Genomic DNA, 21381 nt, shown 5'->3' on the forward strand with positions numbered 1-21381 from the left:
ACGATTTTAAGGAAAGACAACATAGCAAAATCATGCTTTAAAACAACTGCATGCTGGACTGACTTTTATGTATAAGAAAACTGTGCAGGCGAAGAGAAGGCAGCTTTAGCATTGAGATTTCAGAAGAGAAAAACACCATGCAATTGCTCAGTATTTCCAATCTTGGTGTATGAGTTAGATTATGTTTTATTTTATATTTCCCCAAATCTTTCTGTAGGGAATAGAAATGCAGTTTATCTTTCTAAGCAGGCAATTTTCCTTTGTGTTGCAAATAAGGCATCCTTAATGCTTGTTTCGGGAGTCTTTTCAAACGCTTCTGTTGCAATTGCTGTATTTTTTAATTTGTTCATGAACTATGTAGCCACTCCTCAGCCTGCACTGCTGTAAAGAAGCAAAAAGCCCTACAAATCTAATGTAACCAGCACAAGGAGAACGAAATTCTGTGCCTGCTGCTAAACCTTTTAATAGGTTTAATAATTTTCCCACCAACTCCAGTTCATTCTTGCCTTGTACTGTAAATTACATCAATCACATCAATAAATGTGAAGCTGATGTAAAGGCAGGTACAATTTCTGCTAAGTCTGGCCAAGCCATTTCCTTTTTTTCAGCAAGAAAAGTCAGGATTTAGCTGCCAAGAGGTATGAGAGGCGTGAAGCCGTATTTCTGAATATGGTGTTAACCCTTGAGCATTATCAGTGCTTTATCCTATTAAAATCAGCACACTGAAGCCCACTGTCTGCAGTCACAGCCCATCAGTTGTCCATACTCTGCCTGGAAGGATGCGCAGGAGGATGCATAAATGACAAGCATTTTCAAACATAGTGTAACTGGAATGTCCCATGGGCAAAGAGTGAGACAAAGGGCACCTCGCGTGCACTATCAAACACATGGACTGCTTAATGGCAATGTAGATCATAAGGTAGAAAAGGTGTATTTTAATCTAACATTTAATGGAGAAGAAACAGGTCAGGAAAGTATGGTTTTGCTTATGCGAGTGACTCAATTGGTGACATACTTTCACACCCTTCTGCAGTCACTGGCAAGCATAAACATAGAGTAGTTGCATTCAGTTTTTAGAGAATAATATTAGAGCCTTCTCTGCACTGTTTGCAAATCAAAACCAGCCAGCTGGCATGAAGGGAAACAGGCTATGCTCTACTTCTTTGTCCCCCACAGCCCACTGAATCATTTCTCCCAATTAAGGGAAAGTTTATTTCAGAAAGACTTTGGGGATCCCTTTAGATCACGTTTACTTTGTACCTCCTTGAAATACTAAAAAAAAACCCCACACTCTTTCATTTTTCTTAATATAATGATATATTTCAAAGGGTTCCCAAAGGTGATTTGCATTTCAGCTGTGTGCAGTCATAGGGGTACAGGTACCACAATATTTTTACACCAAAAAGAGTGCATAGCAGCTGATGTTGGTGCTGATGCTGCCAGGGGACAACAGTGAAAATCGCGGGGTCTTAGTATGGACACTTGTCAGGGAGAACATCAGGCCAGCACTCAGCATGGCCTTCAGGTACACTGTGGGGAAGGGCATCCCTCAGTAGCAGATACGTTAAATCAAGACCTGTTGGCCTTACAAGTTAAGGTGAGCAAAGCTGAGGTATTTATGCTTAGGTATGAGCTTCGTGTATGCAATATGTCTGGCATGAAGGGCTGCTATGAGTTCTGCTGCAACCTGCGAGAGAGAGTAAAGGAGCTGATGCAAAGCACAGTAAGAAAATGAGAATAAAAAGGGGAAAATGTCTGTCTCCTTAAATGTCTGTCCTTCTGTGGAAATGATGTGGTGATAGCTCTGTCTTGCTATTGAGTTTTCTCTAAAAATAAACTGGGATGTTATTTGAGCTCTTCCAAAATATAACATGCAGAAAGTACAAGAAGAATTAGGACAGAGTGGTGAGGGAAAGAGAGAAAGGTCAGTACACTGGCCACGTTCTGGGCTGCAGCTCCTCAGATTACTTGGTAATGCTTCTTAAGGCAAAACTGGTTTGTCTGGCAGGAGACTAGCAAGCATCCCTGAAGAGCAATAGAGTGACCTTTCTGATGACTAGGGTTTTGAGAACCTGAACAAAACTGTGAGTTGGACATAACCAGCTGGAGGATGAGGAATGAATTCAGGATTGTTACCCAGCATCCCCGAACAAAAATTTCCCTCAGTTTTTCCAGCTTTCTCAAGTTCAACCTCTTTGCTTCTCCAGGAAGTTTTTTATTTCAATTTCTTTGGATTTGCTTCTCACACACGACAACATATTGATTTTTCTGGAGTGTCCTGATGTTATTAGTTAGTTTCCCAAGTTTTGGTATTAAGGCTTGGCCTAATGTTATAGGAATTGGCAACCGAAATGCACAAAATTTGGATATCATTCTCCTTGATGACTAGCAGCACCAGAGCAAAAGATTAAATATATTATCTAAGCAAAATGCAAAGTTGAATGAGAACTGACTATAGCTGGACTGTAAAACCCGAGGGTGCAGACTGCAGCAGGACCGCTAGATGACGATAATGTAACTCCTACAGCTGCCGCTATTCCTGGAGCTCCTCCAGGAGCTGCCTGGGGTTTCCCAGCCTTCTGTGAAGTAAAATGTTTAAATGAACCTTCTCGCTTTTCCAACAGCTCACCTGAACATCTTCATCTACCAGTAACCCTGCAGCTGCGACTCGAACTTTTACACTTAGGAGTTTGGGCAAATTGGTGTGAAGTGCTGTTGCAGGAGCACAGAAGGTTTTCTGTTCAGTGGGACAGAAGCAGGATCAGATCCTGAATGACAGGTGGGCTGCCAGGAATATAGCCCAGGTGGTCATTTCAGTTTTGCGTTCCTAATTGCTGACTGTTGTTTCAGGGAGACTAGATAACTCTCCCTGGGTTGATAATATTGTCTGACGTTAGTGGTATGTGATCCATATGATGACGAATTTAGTAGATTAGAGTTTAAAATTTTTATTAAAATAAAACTTTCTCATTAAAAAATGTTTAATTTCCAGCTCCACAAAAGCTTTTTCTTCCTAAGATGACTTCCTCAAAGGGCTATTAATCATCTGGTGAAGCATAGTGCTTGTGTTAGCAGTTGTGCTTTAGAAACACTTTGTTTCAATGGATCAGTTTAAAAAATAGACTCATGAACAGAGACAGACATGATGTGCTACAGCAGATCAGAGAAATTACTGAGGAAGAAAAATGAAAAATCAGAATTTTAACAATCAGGAAAAAATGTGCACATACTATAAAGATAAAGGAGACAGGAGCAAAGATAGGAGGATTAAACAGTGGAAAAGGGAAACATGATCTAGTAGGCAAACCATGAGGCTGTAAGTCAGACGCTGCAGGCCTTTCGAGCTGTTTTCTAACTAACCCAAACTGTGTGACTTCAAAGTCCCTTCAAAACTTTGCCTGAAGGGCTGTCACTTTTGCAAAGGGACCTGTGTCAAAACATGCACTTAGAAGATTATAGACACTAACAGTGTTGGCTCATATTTGTTTCTTGTCCTTCTAAAACATGCTTGAAAGACAGCTGGGTTCTTATCATTGTAGCAAACCACAGTTGTTTTTAATGGTGATACAATAGAAATAGGTCAGAGCTGAGTCATTTGGCATTGGCTCATTTAGAGGCTAGACATGTCACTAGTCTCACCCTTTGAAAATGTCAGTTCTGAAATCTGTAGAGGAGAGGCACTGCAGAAACACAGCATTGTGCCACACTGCCAAAGGAAGATAAAAAGGCAATGATGCAGACCCGCCATTGCATTAAATATTTTATTTAGCACATCTTTTAAACTGCTATCAAACGAAACAAATCACATTTTAGTCTTCATTTAGAATTTGCTTGGTGTTAAAGCACAAACAAGTTTCAAAGTTAAGTCAGACCTCTGGGCAACCCAGAAGAATTTCTCAAATGAGTGATTTTTCAGATAGCATTTATTCCATCCAGTTGTGAAATCTTAAAGGATATACACTCATCTATCTGACCAGCTAATATTTTTGTTGATCAGATTGTCTGTAATTCATAAAGCTTGAACTTTCTGAAGGAAAAAGGATGATTTGTGGTTGTTTCTTCACTACTTTGCCCATTTTACCAGCAGTAATTTCATAAAGCTATTATTTAATAATAGCAATTGGATCATTGCTCTCATTGTCTATTAGAAATCACCATTAGCAAAATGATTAAAATATTAACTTTAAATGCTGTTTTCTCAGTTCTGGTGTGCTATTATAGCACCTTGGATATTTTTGTTCACGCTAAAGTGACTTTCCTATTTCTTTCCTTGCTTTTTGCAACCGTAAAATAGGTATTACCTGTTACTGTATTCTACATCAAAAACAGAGTGCTGACCAATTTTTTATCGTTAATTTCCTAAAATATAAACCATTTTGAATATTTAATATTAATCCTTAAAATTTTCTGGCCAGCAGGACCTTTCCTGAGGTGAATGTTGTATTTCTGTGTGGAGGAAAACACCTTCTATGCCGTATCCTTGCAGTTTGCCAAGATGTGTGTTTTTTCCTAAATCTTCAAAAACTGGGAAGTGGGGAAGGAACAGCAAAATAAATTTCTACTTTTGTAAGACTTCTTTTTTTTCTTCTGCTTTGCTTTTTCACTCTCACTAGGGAAAGTGAGAGCCTGAATGTCAAACCCTACCAACTGAAGGAAGAATCCCCTTACTCACCCAGCAAGTAATGCACAGGCAACAAGAGTGCGAACCATAAAATGCAGATGTGTCATGTATCTTCCCACAAATGCTGCAGTTGGACCGGAAAGAACACAGCTAGGCAAAAGAGGAGAGCTGATTTATTCTTATCTACCTTAAATGTCAGCTTTACTCCTGAGTTTGAAAACATCACTGTAATATAGAGAGTGTGTAGGTAGTAGGTTTGCTTTTCTCTCTCCCCCCAACTGCCCTAGTTCTTCTCTCTTTTATTTCCCAAGTATGATGGTGGCTGTGGAGCAAAAGTGGCCTCTTTCCAACAAATCAAGCAGTCTTAATATGAAGCTCAGCCGTCCCAGGACTGTGGATCCCCAAACTGTATTCCACCAATCTTCCATCTAGATCCCAAGAGTTGAAACAATGTGGGTAAATAGGACCTGAAGAAGATTATGGTCTGTCTCGTTTTTCAGAAAATATATGAAGGCTCTGGACTTCTGCCGCACAAGGCCAGGATGGCCCTGGCTGGTTGTGGATGTCTGTGTTGTGGAAGCTCACACTACATACTCCTTTGCCTTGTAAACTGCTGGACTGAAACCGTTGCTTCGAAACAGTTCCCACCTTGCCAATGATTACTCAGGGGTATGATTTGGCTTCAAAGACTTTTAATCGACATGTAATTAACATATTTTATCCAAGTATTGATATTATTCTGAGCAAAGTTCTGTTGCCGATTAGCATTCTTAGTTTAGATGATGTAACAAGACTAAACATCATCAGAATTCCGTCTTCTGCAATGTGGTAAACATACTCAACGCTCTGGTCCCAGAATCATGAGATTATGTGGAAACTAGAGTTTTAAGGTGACAGCCTTCTGATTATAATTGTAAAGTAAGAACATGGAATCATAGAATTGTTTAGGTTGGAAAGAACCCTTAAGATCATTTGAGTCCAACCGTTAACCTAGCATTGCCAAGTCTTCCACTAAACCATATCCTCAAGCACCACATCTACATGTCTTTTAAATACCTCCAGGGATGGTGACTCAACCACTTCCCTGGGCAGCCTGTTCCAATGCTTGACAACCCTTTTAGTGAAGAAGTTTTTCACAATATCCAATCTAAACCTCCCCTGACACAACTTGACCCCATTTCTTCTTGCCCTATCACTTGTTACTTGGGTGATGAGACCAAACCCTACCTCACTACAACCTCCTTTCAGGTAGTTGCAGGGAGCGATAAGGTCCCTCCTCAGCCTCCTCTTCTCCAGGCTAAACAACCCTGGTTCCCTCAGCCGCTCCTCCTAAGACTTGTTCTCAACATGTGCCTTGAGACCTTCAAAAATGCTTCAGACTAGACATATATTCCCTCTAATTTTAAAAAATGAATATTCTAAATACATAGGTTGTTGGGGCTGGCTGGTGCACTGCCCGCACCTGCGGCCACAGAGAGCGGCAGGTTGTCCCCACACACTCACGTCCTTCTACCAAACGTTGACTGGACTCGCACCTCTCCCCACAGTCTCTGCGAAATATTAAGACGATGAACGCGTATACTGCAGCTTTAAACATAGTTAATGTGGAGGAAGGTCATCCTTTAGGAAAGCGGTCAAGTAACTGCGCTTCTGAGCCCCCGAGCGCCGTCGGGAGCAGCTCTCGGAGCTTCTGAGAAGAGGAACTCCCTGCGGAAGGCTGTTTTGCAGCTGCTGCTGAACAAGCCTCTTCATTTTTTTGGGGTGTGAAACAAGCCGGCCCCCTTTGCGCTGGACCCGAACTCCCGCGAATCCCCCCCGGCGACGCTTTCACCCGCGCCAGCGGGAGTTCCGTGAGCAGGCGGCACCGGGAACCGTTTTTACCCGTTTCCCCCCAGGAGCCGGCGGCGGAGAACCGGGGGGGTGTCCCGGGGAATGGGGGGGATGTGTTCCGGGAGGTGAGCGCTGCCGGCCGCCTCTCCACCATCCGCCCTCCCTTCGCTTCCTCCCACCACCGCGACGGGACGGCGGGAGGCGGGGCCGTGACGTCACCGGCAGGCGCGGGGCAGCCGGGCGCCGCAGTGCGGGCAGGAGGCGGCGGCGGCGGCGGCGGCGGCTGGGCCTGCGCGTACCTGTGCGGCCGCGCGATGGTGCGCTTCGGGCTGACCGTCGTCCGGCAGTGAGTACCGGGGCGCCCCCCCGCCCCCGCCGGTGCCGGGCCTTGCCCTTCCCCCATCGTCCCGCTGTCCCCCACCCCCATCCCTCTGCCATGCCGGGACGGCCGTGACGTCAGTGGAGTTCCGCGCTCCCCGCTCCCCCCCTCTCCCCCTCCTCCCGGGGCGGTCCGTTAGGCGCGCGCGGCTCCTTCAGGAGAAACGGCCCCTGTCAGTCAGTCAGTCAGTCAGTCAGTCCCCTTTAGGTGTAGCGGCCCCTGTCAGTCCGTTAGTCCTTCCGTCCGTCAGGGGTGGCGGGCGGGTGTGCGCCGTGAGGGAGCTCGTTTAGGAGTGGCAGTCTAACGTTTCTACTGTGAAATGTTAAAGAATTGGCGTTTGTGACTTAGTTGAAGTTGTTAAGGTGAGTCCTTCTTTCAAGCTACGGTGGACAGTGTCAAAGGTTTGTCCTTAACGAGACTAAACAGATCCAGCTTCTTTCAACTGACAGTAGTCAATTGCTTAACTTTTTTTTCCACTTCAGCATAATACAGTTTAATACTTGATCAGTGCAACTGGAGTTATGAAGACTTTTTTTTTTTTTTTTTCCCCCTTCTGATTTTCCTCCTGTTAAGAGTGACTCTTGACTTCCCTTAAAGACCTGGATCTGCTGATTTGGTGCTGCAGTTGCAGCCTAACTTTTTACATCAGCTAGAAAACATGTGAGCCTGAAACAATTTGTTGAACTTGAAATCTTCAGGTGGGACTCTTGCAGACACTTCAGAAAGGTTCTGTGATCAGTTACCTCTTTGGGGCTCATCTTGAGAACTTCTGTACAGCATGGTTGATAGCTCTCTGTATAAAAACCAAGCAGCACACTTTGGCCTTAATGCTGCAAAAAACTTAAGCACATGATGTTTCAGTCAGGTGAGAAATCTCAACAAAGTCAACATGCTTAACTTTGTTCATGTCAAGTTTAGTTGTTAGATTTTCCCTCCTGAATAAATCTGCACATGGTTTTAGTCACTCTTCTCTTGAAATACTGTCAGTTATAGTTTTCAAGGTAGAATATTCTAATTCTTAAAGAAGGTGATTTTCATTCCAGTAGTTTTTCTGCAGCTCTGGCTTAATCTAGTGTTACTTCAAGCTGTGCAGTGTGCTCTGCTGCTGTCTTTGGTAAGTGCTCGAATTGGCTTCCCTTTAAAGCACCAAGGTCTAGTTGGCTAGCACACGCTTTGCATAAGAGGACTCCAGAGTCTTCCTGCATCTTCTCTCTCTCCAGTATAGAGGTGTTATTGTAAAAGATTAATTTTGCTGCATTTACGATAAATTTAAGGAATTACTTTCCTTCCTTTTATACCAGGTAGGTTTGTGTTAGTAAATATTGATGGCATGATTGGGGTTGACTAATTGAAATTGGTGGGGTTTTTTATTACTGTAAAGTCTTCAGGTATGTCTTTTTGAAAAGAGGCTGTGCTGTACTACATCTCATTTTTCATAATCAGACTCTGCTGTATCCTCTTGGTATCTAATACAATAATATTTTTGAATGTTCAGTAAAATTATTGCGAGCTAATTTTTTTGTTTATGATCTCTTTCAGCGGAGAAACAAGATACAACAAAGACAAGATACTGCAAGGTTAGTGTCAGTTATTCTGACACTGAGATGGTAAATTATTCTTCCCTGCAAAATATGAAAACATGTAACCAACTGATGAAATGTTAAGTATTATTTCAGAATAACATTGTAACCCTTAAGAGACTTTATTTGTAAGCCAGGGTGTTAGCTTGATAGCTTTACAGAACTATGAAGCTTCTAGGTCAGTCTCCACAGAATGCCAACAAATAGTGGTGCATTTCTGGTATCAGCAGTATTACAATAGTTCCTTTTTCTGAACAGGGGGAAAAAAGGTTACCTGTAATCAAATAAAACAATAGCAGCACCTGTTCCAGAGGATGTCATAATGTCCCATAGCACTGTGTTAAATCTCAGCAGTATGGAGGCTGGGAAATGGGCTTCTGGGGCTCAGAGAAGTGAGAACTGCAGCTGTGGTGAAGAACCAGCCAGGTACACACTTGTATGATGGATTTGGTAAGGAGCTGCAGAAGGTTGGGTAAAAGTCGTGCTGTAAAGGGGCTGTTGCCTTAAGAAGGTAGTCTGTCGCTTGCAAAAAAGCCTACAGTAGAGCAAGGATGAATGAGAAGTGAAGATTGTTTAAATGCTTGATTTGTTCAATCCCAGCTCTTTCTAGGAAGGTGGCTCTTGGACAAAACATTTAAAACCAGACTTTCCTTTATTATGTCTGACTTGTACATCTAGAATTGAAAACACTGAGCTGCATGGATGTCTGTTGTAGGAAAAATGAGGCTTACCACCCCAAGGAACCTAGTGGTGTTGTAGTCTGAATAAATAACCTTTATATAATGCTACGGGCTGTGAGGAAGAATCGTGCTTCTGGATTTTCCTACCTCTGTTTTGATACTGCACTTTACAGTTCTTGCAACATCGCTTTTTGGTCATAATAAAGTGAATAAAGAATATTCCCCTGCTTTATGTTCTTAAAAGTACCAGTGGTGTCTTTTAAATTCATAGCCCTTTGTGTCAAATGAGAGGTAGGAGGTTCCTCTCCCCTCTCCAGTGCAGAAAGTGAACATTGCCTTGTGTTTTGAGAGGTGTAAGACCTATACTAGCATGGTGGGGCCTGAGGTCTCACATGGCTGAATTACAGACAAGGTGCTCAGAACTCAATTTCTGGATTTCTGGTGTCCTTTTGCTATTGGAAGCATATAAATGACAGTGCATTTACTTGGTGAAAATTGTTTTTGTTGTTATTCTGGATCTGATGAGAATTGCACACTCTCTGCTTTGACTTCCTACAAAAGTAGAGTAGGCGATACAAGTGTCAACATTGTTACAGGTTTGTCCGTCTGCCACTTTCTTGGTTCTCCTACAGGCTCTCTGAGCTGTGACAGGAGCACACCTATTTCGTTCAAGTTGGATCACCAAAGTGCTGGTTTTCTCAACACTCTTCCAGAGCTCTGTGACCAGCTAGTTTCACAGACTACTCTGGCTGAAAACAGTTTTTGGAAGGCTTGCTGCTTTTCTGCTAGGTTTGTTCCATCATCTTGCTCAGTGTGCAGCTGCATAAGCATCAGTGTCAGTGTGTGAGGTGGAGTAGGGGAGAGGAAGAGACCACAACAGATTGTGTTTACGTCAACTGTAAAATTTTTGTGAAACTGTCTTTGGCAAAGAGTGTGTTCTGCTTTCCGCATTACAGAGAATCCCTTCTTGTTGCCTCATTTCTTCAAGGCATTGTCAACATTAGGGAATGGGGAGGAGCAGGCACTTCATATTTGTCAGGACTTGACTCTCCCGTTGTGCATGTTTTTTCCATGTGTGTATTTTAGTATCAACAACATTATCTCAATTGTATTGTTCTTTTTCTTATTTACCATCACCAAATCTGTTTATAGAGTTTGTTTCACTTGTGAGATTCCTCTTGCAGGAAGCCTACCAGCAACCATTCTAAAAAGGACAAGTGATTTGAAATTCCTACTAATATTAGAAAATGTAGGCCTCTGCTTTATGCTTAAACTTGCTGTATGTATACATTAATATAAATATCAATGATGATCCTTCTGTCTTCCTAGCCTGCACTCCCTTTTTTCATACAATCTGAGTGAGTTTAGGGAAGACCTGAGGAACAGTGACTTTTACTAATGGTGGCTTTAATGAAGAAGTGTTTTATTATGACTGATCAGATTATTTATTGCTGCCATGCTTGCTCAGCTGCTAAATTATCTAAAATTTGCATGTCTTACTGTTGATGGGTTTTTATTTTGTAGGTCAAGGAGTGGATGAGCCGCTTTCTGCAACTGGTTTCAGACAAGCAGATGCTGCTGGTTTATTTCTCAGTAATGTGAAGTTTACTCATGTCTTTTCAAGTGACCTCCTTCGAGCAAAGCAGGCAAGTGCTTCTTGAGGCAACTGAATGTAAATACTACCTTCAGATTTCGGCATTTATTTGCTATTGATGATGCAAAAATAATACAGTGATGGAGGGCCAAAAGCATTTTGATGGACTTAGAACTGCAATTGGAGTTCTGCAGAATTCAAGAAGGCCTCAGTGAGTAAGGAAATTACCATGAGAACAGCTCAGTTAGGAAGCGATGAAGGCCAGCTTGCTTTTCAGGTTGTTATGTGGTGGTGTTCTTATGGATTTGCTGGTATTTTATATGTGCATAGGTTCTTTCTAACGGCGTAATCAGCACTTTGAGGTAACACAGACTGAAGTCAGTTTTTCTTTGAAGAAACAAAACAAATTGGCTGTGATATGGTTATGCTGTCCTATGCGTTGTGGCTGTATGCTGTGTTTTTCTGAGGAATGCAGACCAGTATAGGCAAGATCAAGTTTTGCTTTAAAGTCAGTACAAGGATTGTTAAATGTGCAGAGAGAGGTTGGATTTTGGCAGGAAACGTAATAGCACACCTCTCACCTTGATTACAGGTGATTTTGTGTGCAAGATTATAAAATACTCAAAAAATTAGGGAAACAGAACTTTTAAAGGTAGAGGCATAGATCAGCTGTCCTAGGAAGGTCATATCTCCTGTGGAAGCCCTATCCTCAATTCTCTCTACTGTTACTGATGCTGTGATTTCAGGAGACATGTAGGCTTCACGTGGTTGACACTACTAAGTAATTCTTGATAGCTCTGCTGGTTCCTTGTGTTTTGCTCTGTTGTCCTGCTACAGAAGTCTGTAAAGCCTTGCTGTAAACCAGATCAACAATATCTAGCATAAATCCCCTTTTTCTCTTAAAACGTTCATCAACACTGCTCATCAGTTTTGCAGAACAGTCCCATAAACTGCTGTAGCAGCACAACTTAGGCAGAAAACAAACTAGAGAGACAGACAGGGAGGAGTGCAATAATTAGATATTTTAAAAATGCATAATAACTGCCTGACAAGTCACTTCCTTTAAGTGTGTGAATGGCAGTGATTGTATTTAAAAATATTAATAGTGCTTTATAGCGTTCATAAGACTGTCTGTGCTGTGTGCCTGCCTTGGGGGAATTGTTTTTGAATGCTCAACCACTTGAGAGTAAGGTTGGTGATTTTTTTCCTTATATTAGTGACAGCCTTTTCCATGAGAAGCATTTGCACTCTCATAATGTAGAAGACAGACCTGAATTTGTTCTTTGTATAAAGGAAATGTGTTTTGCCATTCGTTTGACAAGCTATCCAGACTTTGTCGAAGCTTTTCCAAAGATGTGTAAAGCTGCAGTTTCCATTTGCTTGGAACTCCCATTTTTGGCAGCTGCAGATTTATGAAGAAGTGTCCTTTAGTCTTTACTACACTGTCACTTCATAGCTCAAGCATGAGAGGAATGTACAAGTTCCTTTGCAAAAGAGAATAAATGGGTTTTTAAAGAAACTGTTACTGATAAAGATTAGTTTTCCTTGCAATGTTTCCTGAATCAGCTGTAGTCAGGGTGTGTGCTGGTTACTGGAACCAGGAGTGGTACGCGGTCTGGCTACTGCCTGTGGCTGACAGCTGAACGTTCAAGCCTGAGCAAAATAGGAGAAGTGCAATGATTCCTGCTGGGCAGGAATTCTGAGAGCTACAGGAGATGCAAAGTGAGCAGGTATAGGAAATGCAGAGAGACTTTGCAGGGAAGCCTGTTTGAGAGAGTAAGCCTAGGAGGGAGGGTCAAAGACTAGGTCCAGAAATTGGCAGGGCAGAAGACAGCAGGCAGACCTGCAATGTGAAAATAAAAAAAAAGACTAATGAGGCAGACTGGGATGTGGTATGAACAGAGCATGGTTCTGTAAGACTCATAAGCTTAACAGAGCACAACACCAAAGCCTGCAGGGGAATATGGGGCCTACTGTGAGATGCTCATGCCGTTGGGACAAGAACTCTGCAGCAGTGAAGGGAGGTTCTGGACTGGGGCAGGCTGGGCTCTGAGAAGGATGAGAGAAAATCTTTGAGGCTTTTACATATGTAAAGTGGGCCTAATATCCCTTCTCTCACTGGGGTGCTGTGAAGATTCAGGAACGTTTCTGAAGCATGCTGATATTCTAGTAATGGATAGTATAGGAAAGGTGTGAGGAAATGAGGCTTCATTTTCGATGTTTACGATTTAGAGTACGAACTAGTGCTCAGTAGGTGAATGTTGTCTAATCTAAGTACTGAACAGGACCTCAGTACTGGAGAAATTTCAGGATATGATAATACAGTTAACTATGCTATTCATATATACAAGGACATTGATTCAACCCTATGTTAATTTTGACATTATTCTGTGACAGAAATGTAAAGTTGCAACAGAAGGCCTTTCCTAAGCCATACATTAATTAGGTCACAAAATCTTGTTAGTACAACAGGGCTGCTTATTATTTGCCAGAATCCAAGGAGCCTTTTCAAAATTACTTCTTTGAATGTCAGTTAGATTGGATGTGGACATTTGCACAAGACTTGCAGCTGATATTACCAGTCAAAACTATGCAAATCCAGTACAACCTTCACACACTGGTGCATGTAAGAACAGGAGCAGGTTAGCCATCCTTTAGTTCCCATTATTGGCTGCAGCAGCGAGACGGGTCTGTGATACCCAACATGCTGGAGGCTGTGTTAGGCAATACTTTTCCAAAGTGGTATCAGAATTTCCTCTTGATCAGTTGTCTTGCCCTCCCTGCACCCCCAAAATCATATGCTTCCATGGAAGAAAAAAAGATATATAGCACAAAACTTAAGACATCCAGCCTATTGTTAAAAGCAGACTAAGCCCCATGGGTTTTCTCTGTCTCTTAAGCCATGCTATCAAAAGGCAGGTGAATACAATAAGCTAGATATTTCTTTTTTCCCCAAGTGTATCATCCAGTACATTTTTCCTCCTTAACATCGGGTCTGACACTTCAGTATGTTGCCAGCAAATACCCTCCTGCCTCTTCACTGCTGCCGGAGTATTTGATTTCTGAGGTGCATTACGTAGCCACTTGCCAGAAAGTAATTTCATTTGTTAGATGCTATGTTTTTCACAGTTGGATTAATTGATCAGTTTTTAGGAACATACTGCTTGTGAATCTGACCCACATACTACAAGTAAAGAACATGTTGTCACAATTGCTTTGTGAGTGGCAAATCCTGCTGCTACTGTGCATCATGCTGCCCACCTTTCATGGGTGCTCAGTGTCTTTGACTGTTTTGGACTTTGAATTGTGAAAGAACTTTCAAAAGATCGCAGTGTTTCTGCCTTTTATGGCCTGACACAGGCCATATATCCAATTCGGACAGACACGACTCTCTGAAAAACTTTTTATCTTGTTTATTTGGGTTGTTGGGCACTACTAATGTGATTCACATTGGCTGTAGTGGTAAGATGGTCTAGCTATCCCATGAGAAAACAGCTCATTGATGCGACTGTGTATTCACTTTTTAGACTGCTGCCACAATTCTAGGAAAAAATAAGTTTTGCAAAGATTTGGAAATCAAGTATGATGCAAGACTTCGAGAGAGAGTAAGTGCCAAAAGAGTTTGTTTTAATACTGAATGTTGAACAATTTGAAAATGTAACTTACTGGTGATGGGTATCCTGGCTTATTAAATGGTGGATTTAACAGTGAAGAGCACTATTTGATGTGTTTTTAGTCACTGAAAACTGAACTATTCACATCAGGTACTATAAACTGCTTGCAGACTTGGGAAGCAAAGCCAAAATTTAGTGATTAGTGCTGTAGCTGTGATGCTTTAATGCTTTAAGTAAGGTAAGATTTACATGCAGAGAGAGTTATCTTAAATGTAATAAAAAGCTTAGCTCTTCTTTCTAACCCCATACATAAAGTGTTAAAGATACTCCCTCTGCCTGCCTTCTGTAGCCTGATTGCACAACTCAGTGTTGGCTTTTTAGCTGTTTATACCTTTTCATTTGCACAAAGACTACTGGAAAGCTTTCTGCTGACCATGGAGTCTGCTTTCCTGATTAGCCTCTCTGCCTGATAACAGGCATAATTGTACCTCCTGTCTGCTTTTAAGTATGTCTTGATCAGGATAAACTCAGATGCTGGCTGTTTCTGCTAATATGACTCACCCTTCAGATGCTACACTGAGAGTGTCAGCTGAATTTTAAATAAGGAAATGCTATAAAACCAAAAGTGGGATGGCAAGTTGCCATCAGGCAAATAAGTGTTCAAGAAGCAGAACACGATTGTATCATTTCCTACTTAGATTTCTTTTTTTTTTTTTGTCAGAAATTCCAGTTCTTCCCCTGAAATCAGCAAGTTAAATACCTCCCAAACTACTTTGGTTGCTTTGCCACCTGACGTTTTTGAAAATATTACAGTTCATGATACAGAATTTTAGAAAGAATAACCTTCAGTCTCTGTTACACTTTTTTCCCCTTTCACGGTGTTTGTATGGATGTATAGAAATGCCAATACAGTGTCTGCAGGCCATAGGTTGTAAGTCACTACTCTGGATAACCGAAATTAAGTTTGAATTGCATGAAAAGAAGAAAAGTCCTTTAAAAGAACATATGTCATTGGCCCTATTAATAAAGTTTTATTCTCTCATGCCTTGCTTTCATGAGACAACTCTGGAAAAATCTTTAAGATTAGGATTTCATTTTCAGCAGCTTCAGAGCACTTATTTCTTCATGTCTTTCTTAATGTTCTTAAATTGCCAATATTTTGCTTTAGAGAAAGGGATTGAGAGGCTGAACTAAATGTGTTTTGGTACATTTAAATTCTGAAGACTGTAATAAATTAATTATTATGACATCTAATTGCATATCCACAGCAAGTGGATAGTGACATAGAAGCCAAAAAATCCTCAGTAGTGAGTGCGTGTCTGTATCCTAGTCATCAACATCTGGATTTCTGGAATGTGCATAACTCAGTGTTTGGCAGTATAGCATCAGCTCTTACTTTCTCAAAATACCATAACTGCAGCATTTTCAGTCTTCGGATGTTCCAAGGAAAGACCAAAGCTTTCCATTGGAAAATATTTTTCATCTGTTAGTGGTAATGAAGTATTAATCTTCAGAGGGAAGAGTGTTAATCTGTTTTACAATTGTTAGAGAAGTACCTTGGAAAGATCTTCAAGGTCAAAAATGGTAACGCACGTCCAAGTAATCTATCTTGTAAAATACACTACAGATGATAAATATTATGTTTTATAATGGGACTTCTAGTGATCCAGAATAACTAGCTGGTATATATGGGTTCTTGCTACTGTTTCTCATATGGCCGTTCTATTTGGAGGTCTCAGGAATAAGCACATCACTAAAGATAGTTAATTGCATGTTCTCTGAGTCCACTAGCATATGTTTTTAAGATCTTTTTTGCCTTTCTTGTTCTCTGAAAATACTGTCCACAGCAGTAATGTGTATCCTGAAAAAGTGGGGGGAGGCCTTTTTGGTTTGGGGTTTTGTTTTTGGGAAGTTTTTTTAATGTCTTTTTCAAAAATTCAGATTTTAAAATGGAATCATCCTCCTCTGTTGTGGAGATTTCAGAGGTCTGTAGAGAAAACATTTGTTTCTTATATGTGAAAAATAATTCCCTGTAGTCATTTGCAAATGAAAAGTAAACGGAGTTTATCCTTATGTGAACAGCTATGTACAGAGGTGGTTGCAATGTAACCTCAGCTGCAAAGACACTCGAATTTTGTATGCTGAGTGTCAAGAATGTAGGAAAAATTCTCAAGGCAAAGATCAGGCTGAAGGTAGTGTTTTGAATGTTAATACTTTAAATGAGATACTGCTCTTAATGTATTTCTCTACTCAGCAAATACATGTACTTTAACTTCAATAGCAGCTATAAAGATACCTCCTCCCCCAATATTGGAATAAAATGTAAAAGGTAGTTAAGCCTGCATGTTACACTTGGGAATCCAAGAAAACAAAGCTGTTAAGAGATGTTTGCATTGGAAGCGCCTCTGCAGACTCGAAATATCTTGCTAAGCCCCCTCTTCATAACTTACCTCTTACAGAAATACGGTGTTGCAGAAGGAAGGCCTTTGACTGACCTCAAGGCTATGGCAAAGGCTGCCGGAGAGCAGTGTCCTTCATTCACACCTTCTGGAGGAGAAACACTGGATGAAGTATGGTATTTATTTATTTGTGCTCTAGTTTCTAGGCCGTTTCATGAGTGCAGATGGCTACTTAGGAACAACTTATTGAGAGCTTAGCCCAACCAGAGGTAGCTACTTTCCAAGCTAAGAACACTACCTGACCTGATTGCAGTGGCTGAATCTCTTTAGAACCAAAATATTGATTCTGAGACTGACTCCTCATGAAGCTGTCGTTTGCAGAAGGATGATGGCAATTACTCTCAACCTTGGCTTTGGAGGGCGGAGGAGTTTTTACAGCATTCAGAGACTTATCATTAATTTCTGAGACTTGTCTGTCATAAATGTTTATCTTTTAACTGAAGTAGTTATATCAGATTTCTGAAAGCTGAAGTCTCTTGCATTCTTCACAATGTACTCTTCTGACCTTTCTCTTTAGGTAAGAGAACGTGCAAGGGATTTTTTTGAATTTCTGTGTCAGCTAGCTGTTGAATTGGAACAGAAGGAGCAAGATGTGCATGGTGCAGCAAGCAGAAGCTCAGGCGCATCTGAAGAACAGTTAGTTTTCCCATGGACAAACCACTGCAGTGAAGCAGAACTTAGCTCTGGTAACAGTGGAGCTTCTAAAATGTTAGATGCCAATATATTAGTGGTGAGTCATGGAGCCTACATGAGGAACTGGATTGGTTATTTTGTTTCAGATCTAAACTGTACTTTACCAACAAATTTAACAAAGTCTCAGTTGTCTTCTGTCAGTCCCAATACAGGAGTTAGTCACTTCATTATAAAACTTGAAAACGGAAATTTGTTAAAACCTGAAATAACATGTGTTTGTCTTAATCAAGACTCTCACTTAGTGGATGTGGGAGCTGAATGTGTAGCTCCAAAAGTGTTTTAAGTGTCTCTGTAGGGGAAGTGGGTTTAGATCACCGTAATACTAAGCGTGGGAAAGGTATGTGTAGTCATTACTGAGATTGACTGGAGTTATTGACACTAAACTGGAAAATCGAAGACATACAACTGCTTACCATCTTAAAATAACACAATTTGCATGGTCATAGTGCCCGACATAAGTTGGCACTAGAGAAATAACACAAATGTTCTTTTTGAACAGAGCCATACTTCAGTCACTTGCATATCTGCTCCTAGAGCGCATATTTTTAAAAACTTCTTTTGATTAGTCGGTAATTATTTTGGTTATCTCCAGATAGAGGAGCTGGGGAGGGGAGAGGAATGGTACCTCAAGGATGACCTATACTGTATTCTTGTTTTATTACAAAATGCTATATTGTAATATTAAACATACATGCTGTCTTAAAATAACTTTTTTTAATGCAGTAGTATAACCTAAAAAGGAGCATTGCCTAGTGGAAAAGGTTTGGTACAGTCAGGGGACGTGTTCCTGGCTTTGATACTAAATAGCTGTGAGACTCTTTTCCATTTGTAAAACAGGGACAATGATATACCTACCTCGCAGGAGTGTTTTGTAAGAAATTGTTAGTGTTGTTGAGGCTTCTGTTGAAGAGCACTGTACACAAACATATAGTATTTATTTTTAACTGTAAGCAGGACGAGGAACCTCATGTGCGCATTGTTGAAATAACGGTCTCTCTTCTGAAAAGGAACCTTCTCAACAGGGTGAGTTGCACCCGACTAGAATCCTGTTGCCAGTTGCAGCCATATACTTGGTGGATGAATATTTTTGCCTAGAATTAGGCAAGTTTGATTGCTTGATGGTTGCTTATAGTTGCTGTTAGTACTGTATTCTTTCCCCGCTGGGGTGTTTGTAGTGTTACTGTGTAAGCTTATCTGACTTATGTTATTTATAACATCCACATACTTTTTCTTCATTTGCATATTTTAAGCCTGTTTAAAAAAAATTAAAATTAAAGGGTCCTGAATAGAACTCCATTTCATCTCTGTTTCTTTTGACGTAAAAATCTTTGTTAATGTTACTCTGTGAAGTTTTGCTTGGATCCTATAACTTCCGGGTTTTTTTCTGGAAAACCCCAGGCTGGTCTTACATTGCTTGCAATGACACAAAGTGAATGTTTGACTGAAGTTGTGATTTTTTTGTCCTTTTTAAAAATACGCTGTCCTGTGTACTTCAGACTACTCGATTTCTTTGCCTTGAGGCAGAGACTTGAATTCTGAGGAGGAAAAAGAGGTTCCTGTTGTTTCCTGGAAGAGGTGGGTACCTGTACTTTACTGCGGCCTTACTGAAAAACAGCAAAATAATTATTTAATCTGACTCTAGTGACTGTACTTTGCTTCTTTCACTCCTGTGGCTGTGATTCACTAGGAAAGTTCTCATGATTCCTAGCTGAACACAGAACAGGGATCTCCTTCTGTTCTCCATGCTGTTTGCCTGATGCTAATACTGCTAGAAAGTAGAGGATGAAGTGGGAAGTGTTCAGCCCTAGGGTGACCAGAGATAGGCTTCTAAGGTAGTGCTCCCCAGAACCTGGGAATGAGCCTAAGGCTTTTTACTTGCAGCAGGGCTTGTTTATCTAGCAAATGGCCATGAAACCATCTGCTGCTGTGCCTGAAAACTAGGCCGTAGAGAGTAAAGCAGCTTGCCTGATGTGTAAAGATGGATACTAGGAACTGGTGTTGGCAAAGATTGGTCTTTCAACCGATCTTGCTTGAAATATTAATGAGTCTTAACAATCTTAAGTTGGCAAATTTTAACTGGTGTTTTATACTGAACTTCTGCATTGATAGGCTAAACTTGTTACTTATTGGTCAGCTGGCTTCCTTTCATTTCTTTACAGAAACAGAGGAAAGCCACTTCATTATGTCTCTTCATTCCCCATATGAGGCAGTTCATAAATGTACAGGTGTATCTGGGCAAAGTTTTGTGACTGGGGTTTTCCAGCAAACATGAAATCTTCTTAATGTAGAATCCTGGGAAACTTGAGATTGCTCGATAACATAATAACAAGCTTTGGTCAAAATGGCTCTATTTCATGTTCATATATATATGCTTATATAGCAGCCTTTGCTCAAAACAAAGATATTCTTATGCAAAGTGTTTCAGTGTAACTCAGAAGTAAAAATTTCTGAATTCACAATAAAATGTTCAGAAAATTAGTAAAATTTTTGTTTTTAGAAAGCCAGCCAACTTGAAAAATCCTTGGTAGCCAACCATTATTGGCATTATGCATGATTACCACCCAAACGGTAAGTTAGTGTTTGTGAAATTAAAAGGGGCCTGTTCCAAATCGAAGGTACAGAGATGACAGCGGTAGCTTGAGGAACTGCTCAAGACTTTTGTTTAAAAGTGTCCATAGATTTTTTTCACAAATAAAAGAATTCATTCTTAATATACTAGAGGAGGTAAGTTGTGTACACAGGAAGGAAAAATGGGGATGTGGGCTTTTGGCTGGACTTCTTGAGCTTCTTGTGAAATGCATCTTCCTAGAGGGCTCCTGAATACTAAACTGATGATCACAGCCGAAGAAGGTAGAAAAGTTTTAACTATGTCTACTTAACAGCAGTAATGGCAGAGGGTGGGACAGGACTTCATTCTTGATTTGCTTGTCCCTGACAGTGCCTGTTTATTTCAGGAAGGCTAGTTACATAGCAGGAGACTATCCTGCTGGTGCTTTAAATAGCTTGAACTTTTCTGTGATTGCCATGCCCTGAGTTTGGTCAGTCATTCCATTAATACCTCTTGGAGCCAGAGTAACCAAGTTGAAAATGTGCATCCTTCATCAGCTAGAAGATGAGTGGAGGCCTAACATGTTTTCCTCCCTAAGTCAGTAACTTTTGTCAAATACTTCAAAACATACTCGCGATTTCTGTGCTTCCTTTAGTTTTAAAGGGTTCTTTTTCTTTCCTGCTTACCCTCACGCAAGTTAACATTTTCTTCTTGCTGATGAGATAAATATCTTATGAAACATCTACTTGTTAATGCTTTGCCACTTCATGGGTAATACTCTTCACGTAGGGTTTTTTTGACTTTTCCTCTATAATATGCTTTTCCTTCTTTAATGTATTTGTAGGTGGTTAAAATTTAGACCCATCCTAAGAAACCTGTCTTTATGATTTTTTTCTTTAAGTTATTGTTAACAAATTCTTTCATCTTGTGTTAACCCTTACATAGGGCAAGCAGCAGGAACAATAGTGTCTAACCATGAAAAATACCAAAGGCTAAAACCAAGTTTTCTAAACAGCTCCTATGTTAATAAAGTAACATTTTTTCAGTAAAAACTTAGGAGCCACAATCTCCTAATTAAGGCTTTGTAAAACACACTAAATCGGTGCAAACACCTCTGCCAGTGGCTGGGGGGGATATAAGCAGTCAGGCATGTTCTGCAGCTGCCCTATTGTATTCTTTCCCTGTGTATCTGCACCTGACATTGTTGGAGACAGGACACTGGCCTAGGTGGTCTTATAGCCTGCCCTAATATAGTTAACACTTTCACCTTTGCTATATCATATGTAAGCTTCTCTATGCATTAAGAAGTAAATCAGTAATTTTGGAAACCTCTGAAGTTAATTGTAAGCCCTTTTTTCTTTAGGTCTATGTATAGTACTGGTC

General features: G+C 40.7%; 1 protein-coding gene across 2 annotated transcripts; it reads left to right on the forward strand.

The window, feature by feature from the left end:
- The first annotated feature begins 6645 nt into the window (after nucleotides 1–6645).
- Nucleotides 6646–18746, forward strand: TIGAR (TP53 induced glycolysis regulatory phosphatase). Of its 2 annotated transcripts, XM_064462356.1 has the most exons (6): nucleotides 6646–6797; nucleotides 8370–8407; nucleotides 10615–10736; nucleotides 14212–14289; nucleotides 16758–16868; nucleotides 17275–18746. In XM_064462356.1, exons 1-6 carry the CDS (start codon nucleotides 6766–6768, stop codon nucleotides 17731–17733), a joined length of 840 nt encoding a protein of 279 aa, XP_064318426.1. In that variant the 5' UTR covers nucleotides 6646–6765; the 3' UTR covers nucleotides 17734–18746. The 2 variants fall into 2 exon arrangements, with proteins under 2 accessions (XP_064318426.1, XP_064318435.1); XM_064462365.1 differs by lacking the exons at nucleotides 6646–6797; nucleotides 8370–8407 and adding an exon at nucleotides 8420–8489.
- Nucleotides 18747–21381: the final 2635 nt, after the last annotated feature.

The sequence above is a fragment of the Phalacrocorax carbo genome, chromosome 1 (genome assembly GCF_963921805.1).
Source record: "Phalacrocorax carbo chromosome 1, bPhaCar2.1, whole genome shotgun sequence".
NCBI lineage: Eukaryota > Metazoa > Chordata > Aves > Suliformes > Phalacrocoracidae > Phalacrocorax > Phalacrocorax carbo.

What these genes read in the sequence shown, in the direction of transcription:
- TIGAR (XM_064462356.1), top strand. Translation starts at nt 6,766, where the DNA reads ATGGTGCGCTTCGGGCTGACCGTCGTCCGGCA. An exon ending in GGGCTGACCGTCGTCCGGCA is followed by an intron (nt 6,798 to 8,369) that starts GTGAGTACCGGG and finishes GATCTCTTTCAG; the next exon opens with CGGAGAAACAAGATACAACA. An exon ending in CAAAGACAAGATACTGCAAG is followed by an intron (nt 8,408 to 10,614) that starts GTTAGTGTCAGT and finishes TTTATTTTGTAG; the next exon opens with GTCAAGGAGTGGATGAGCCG.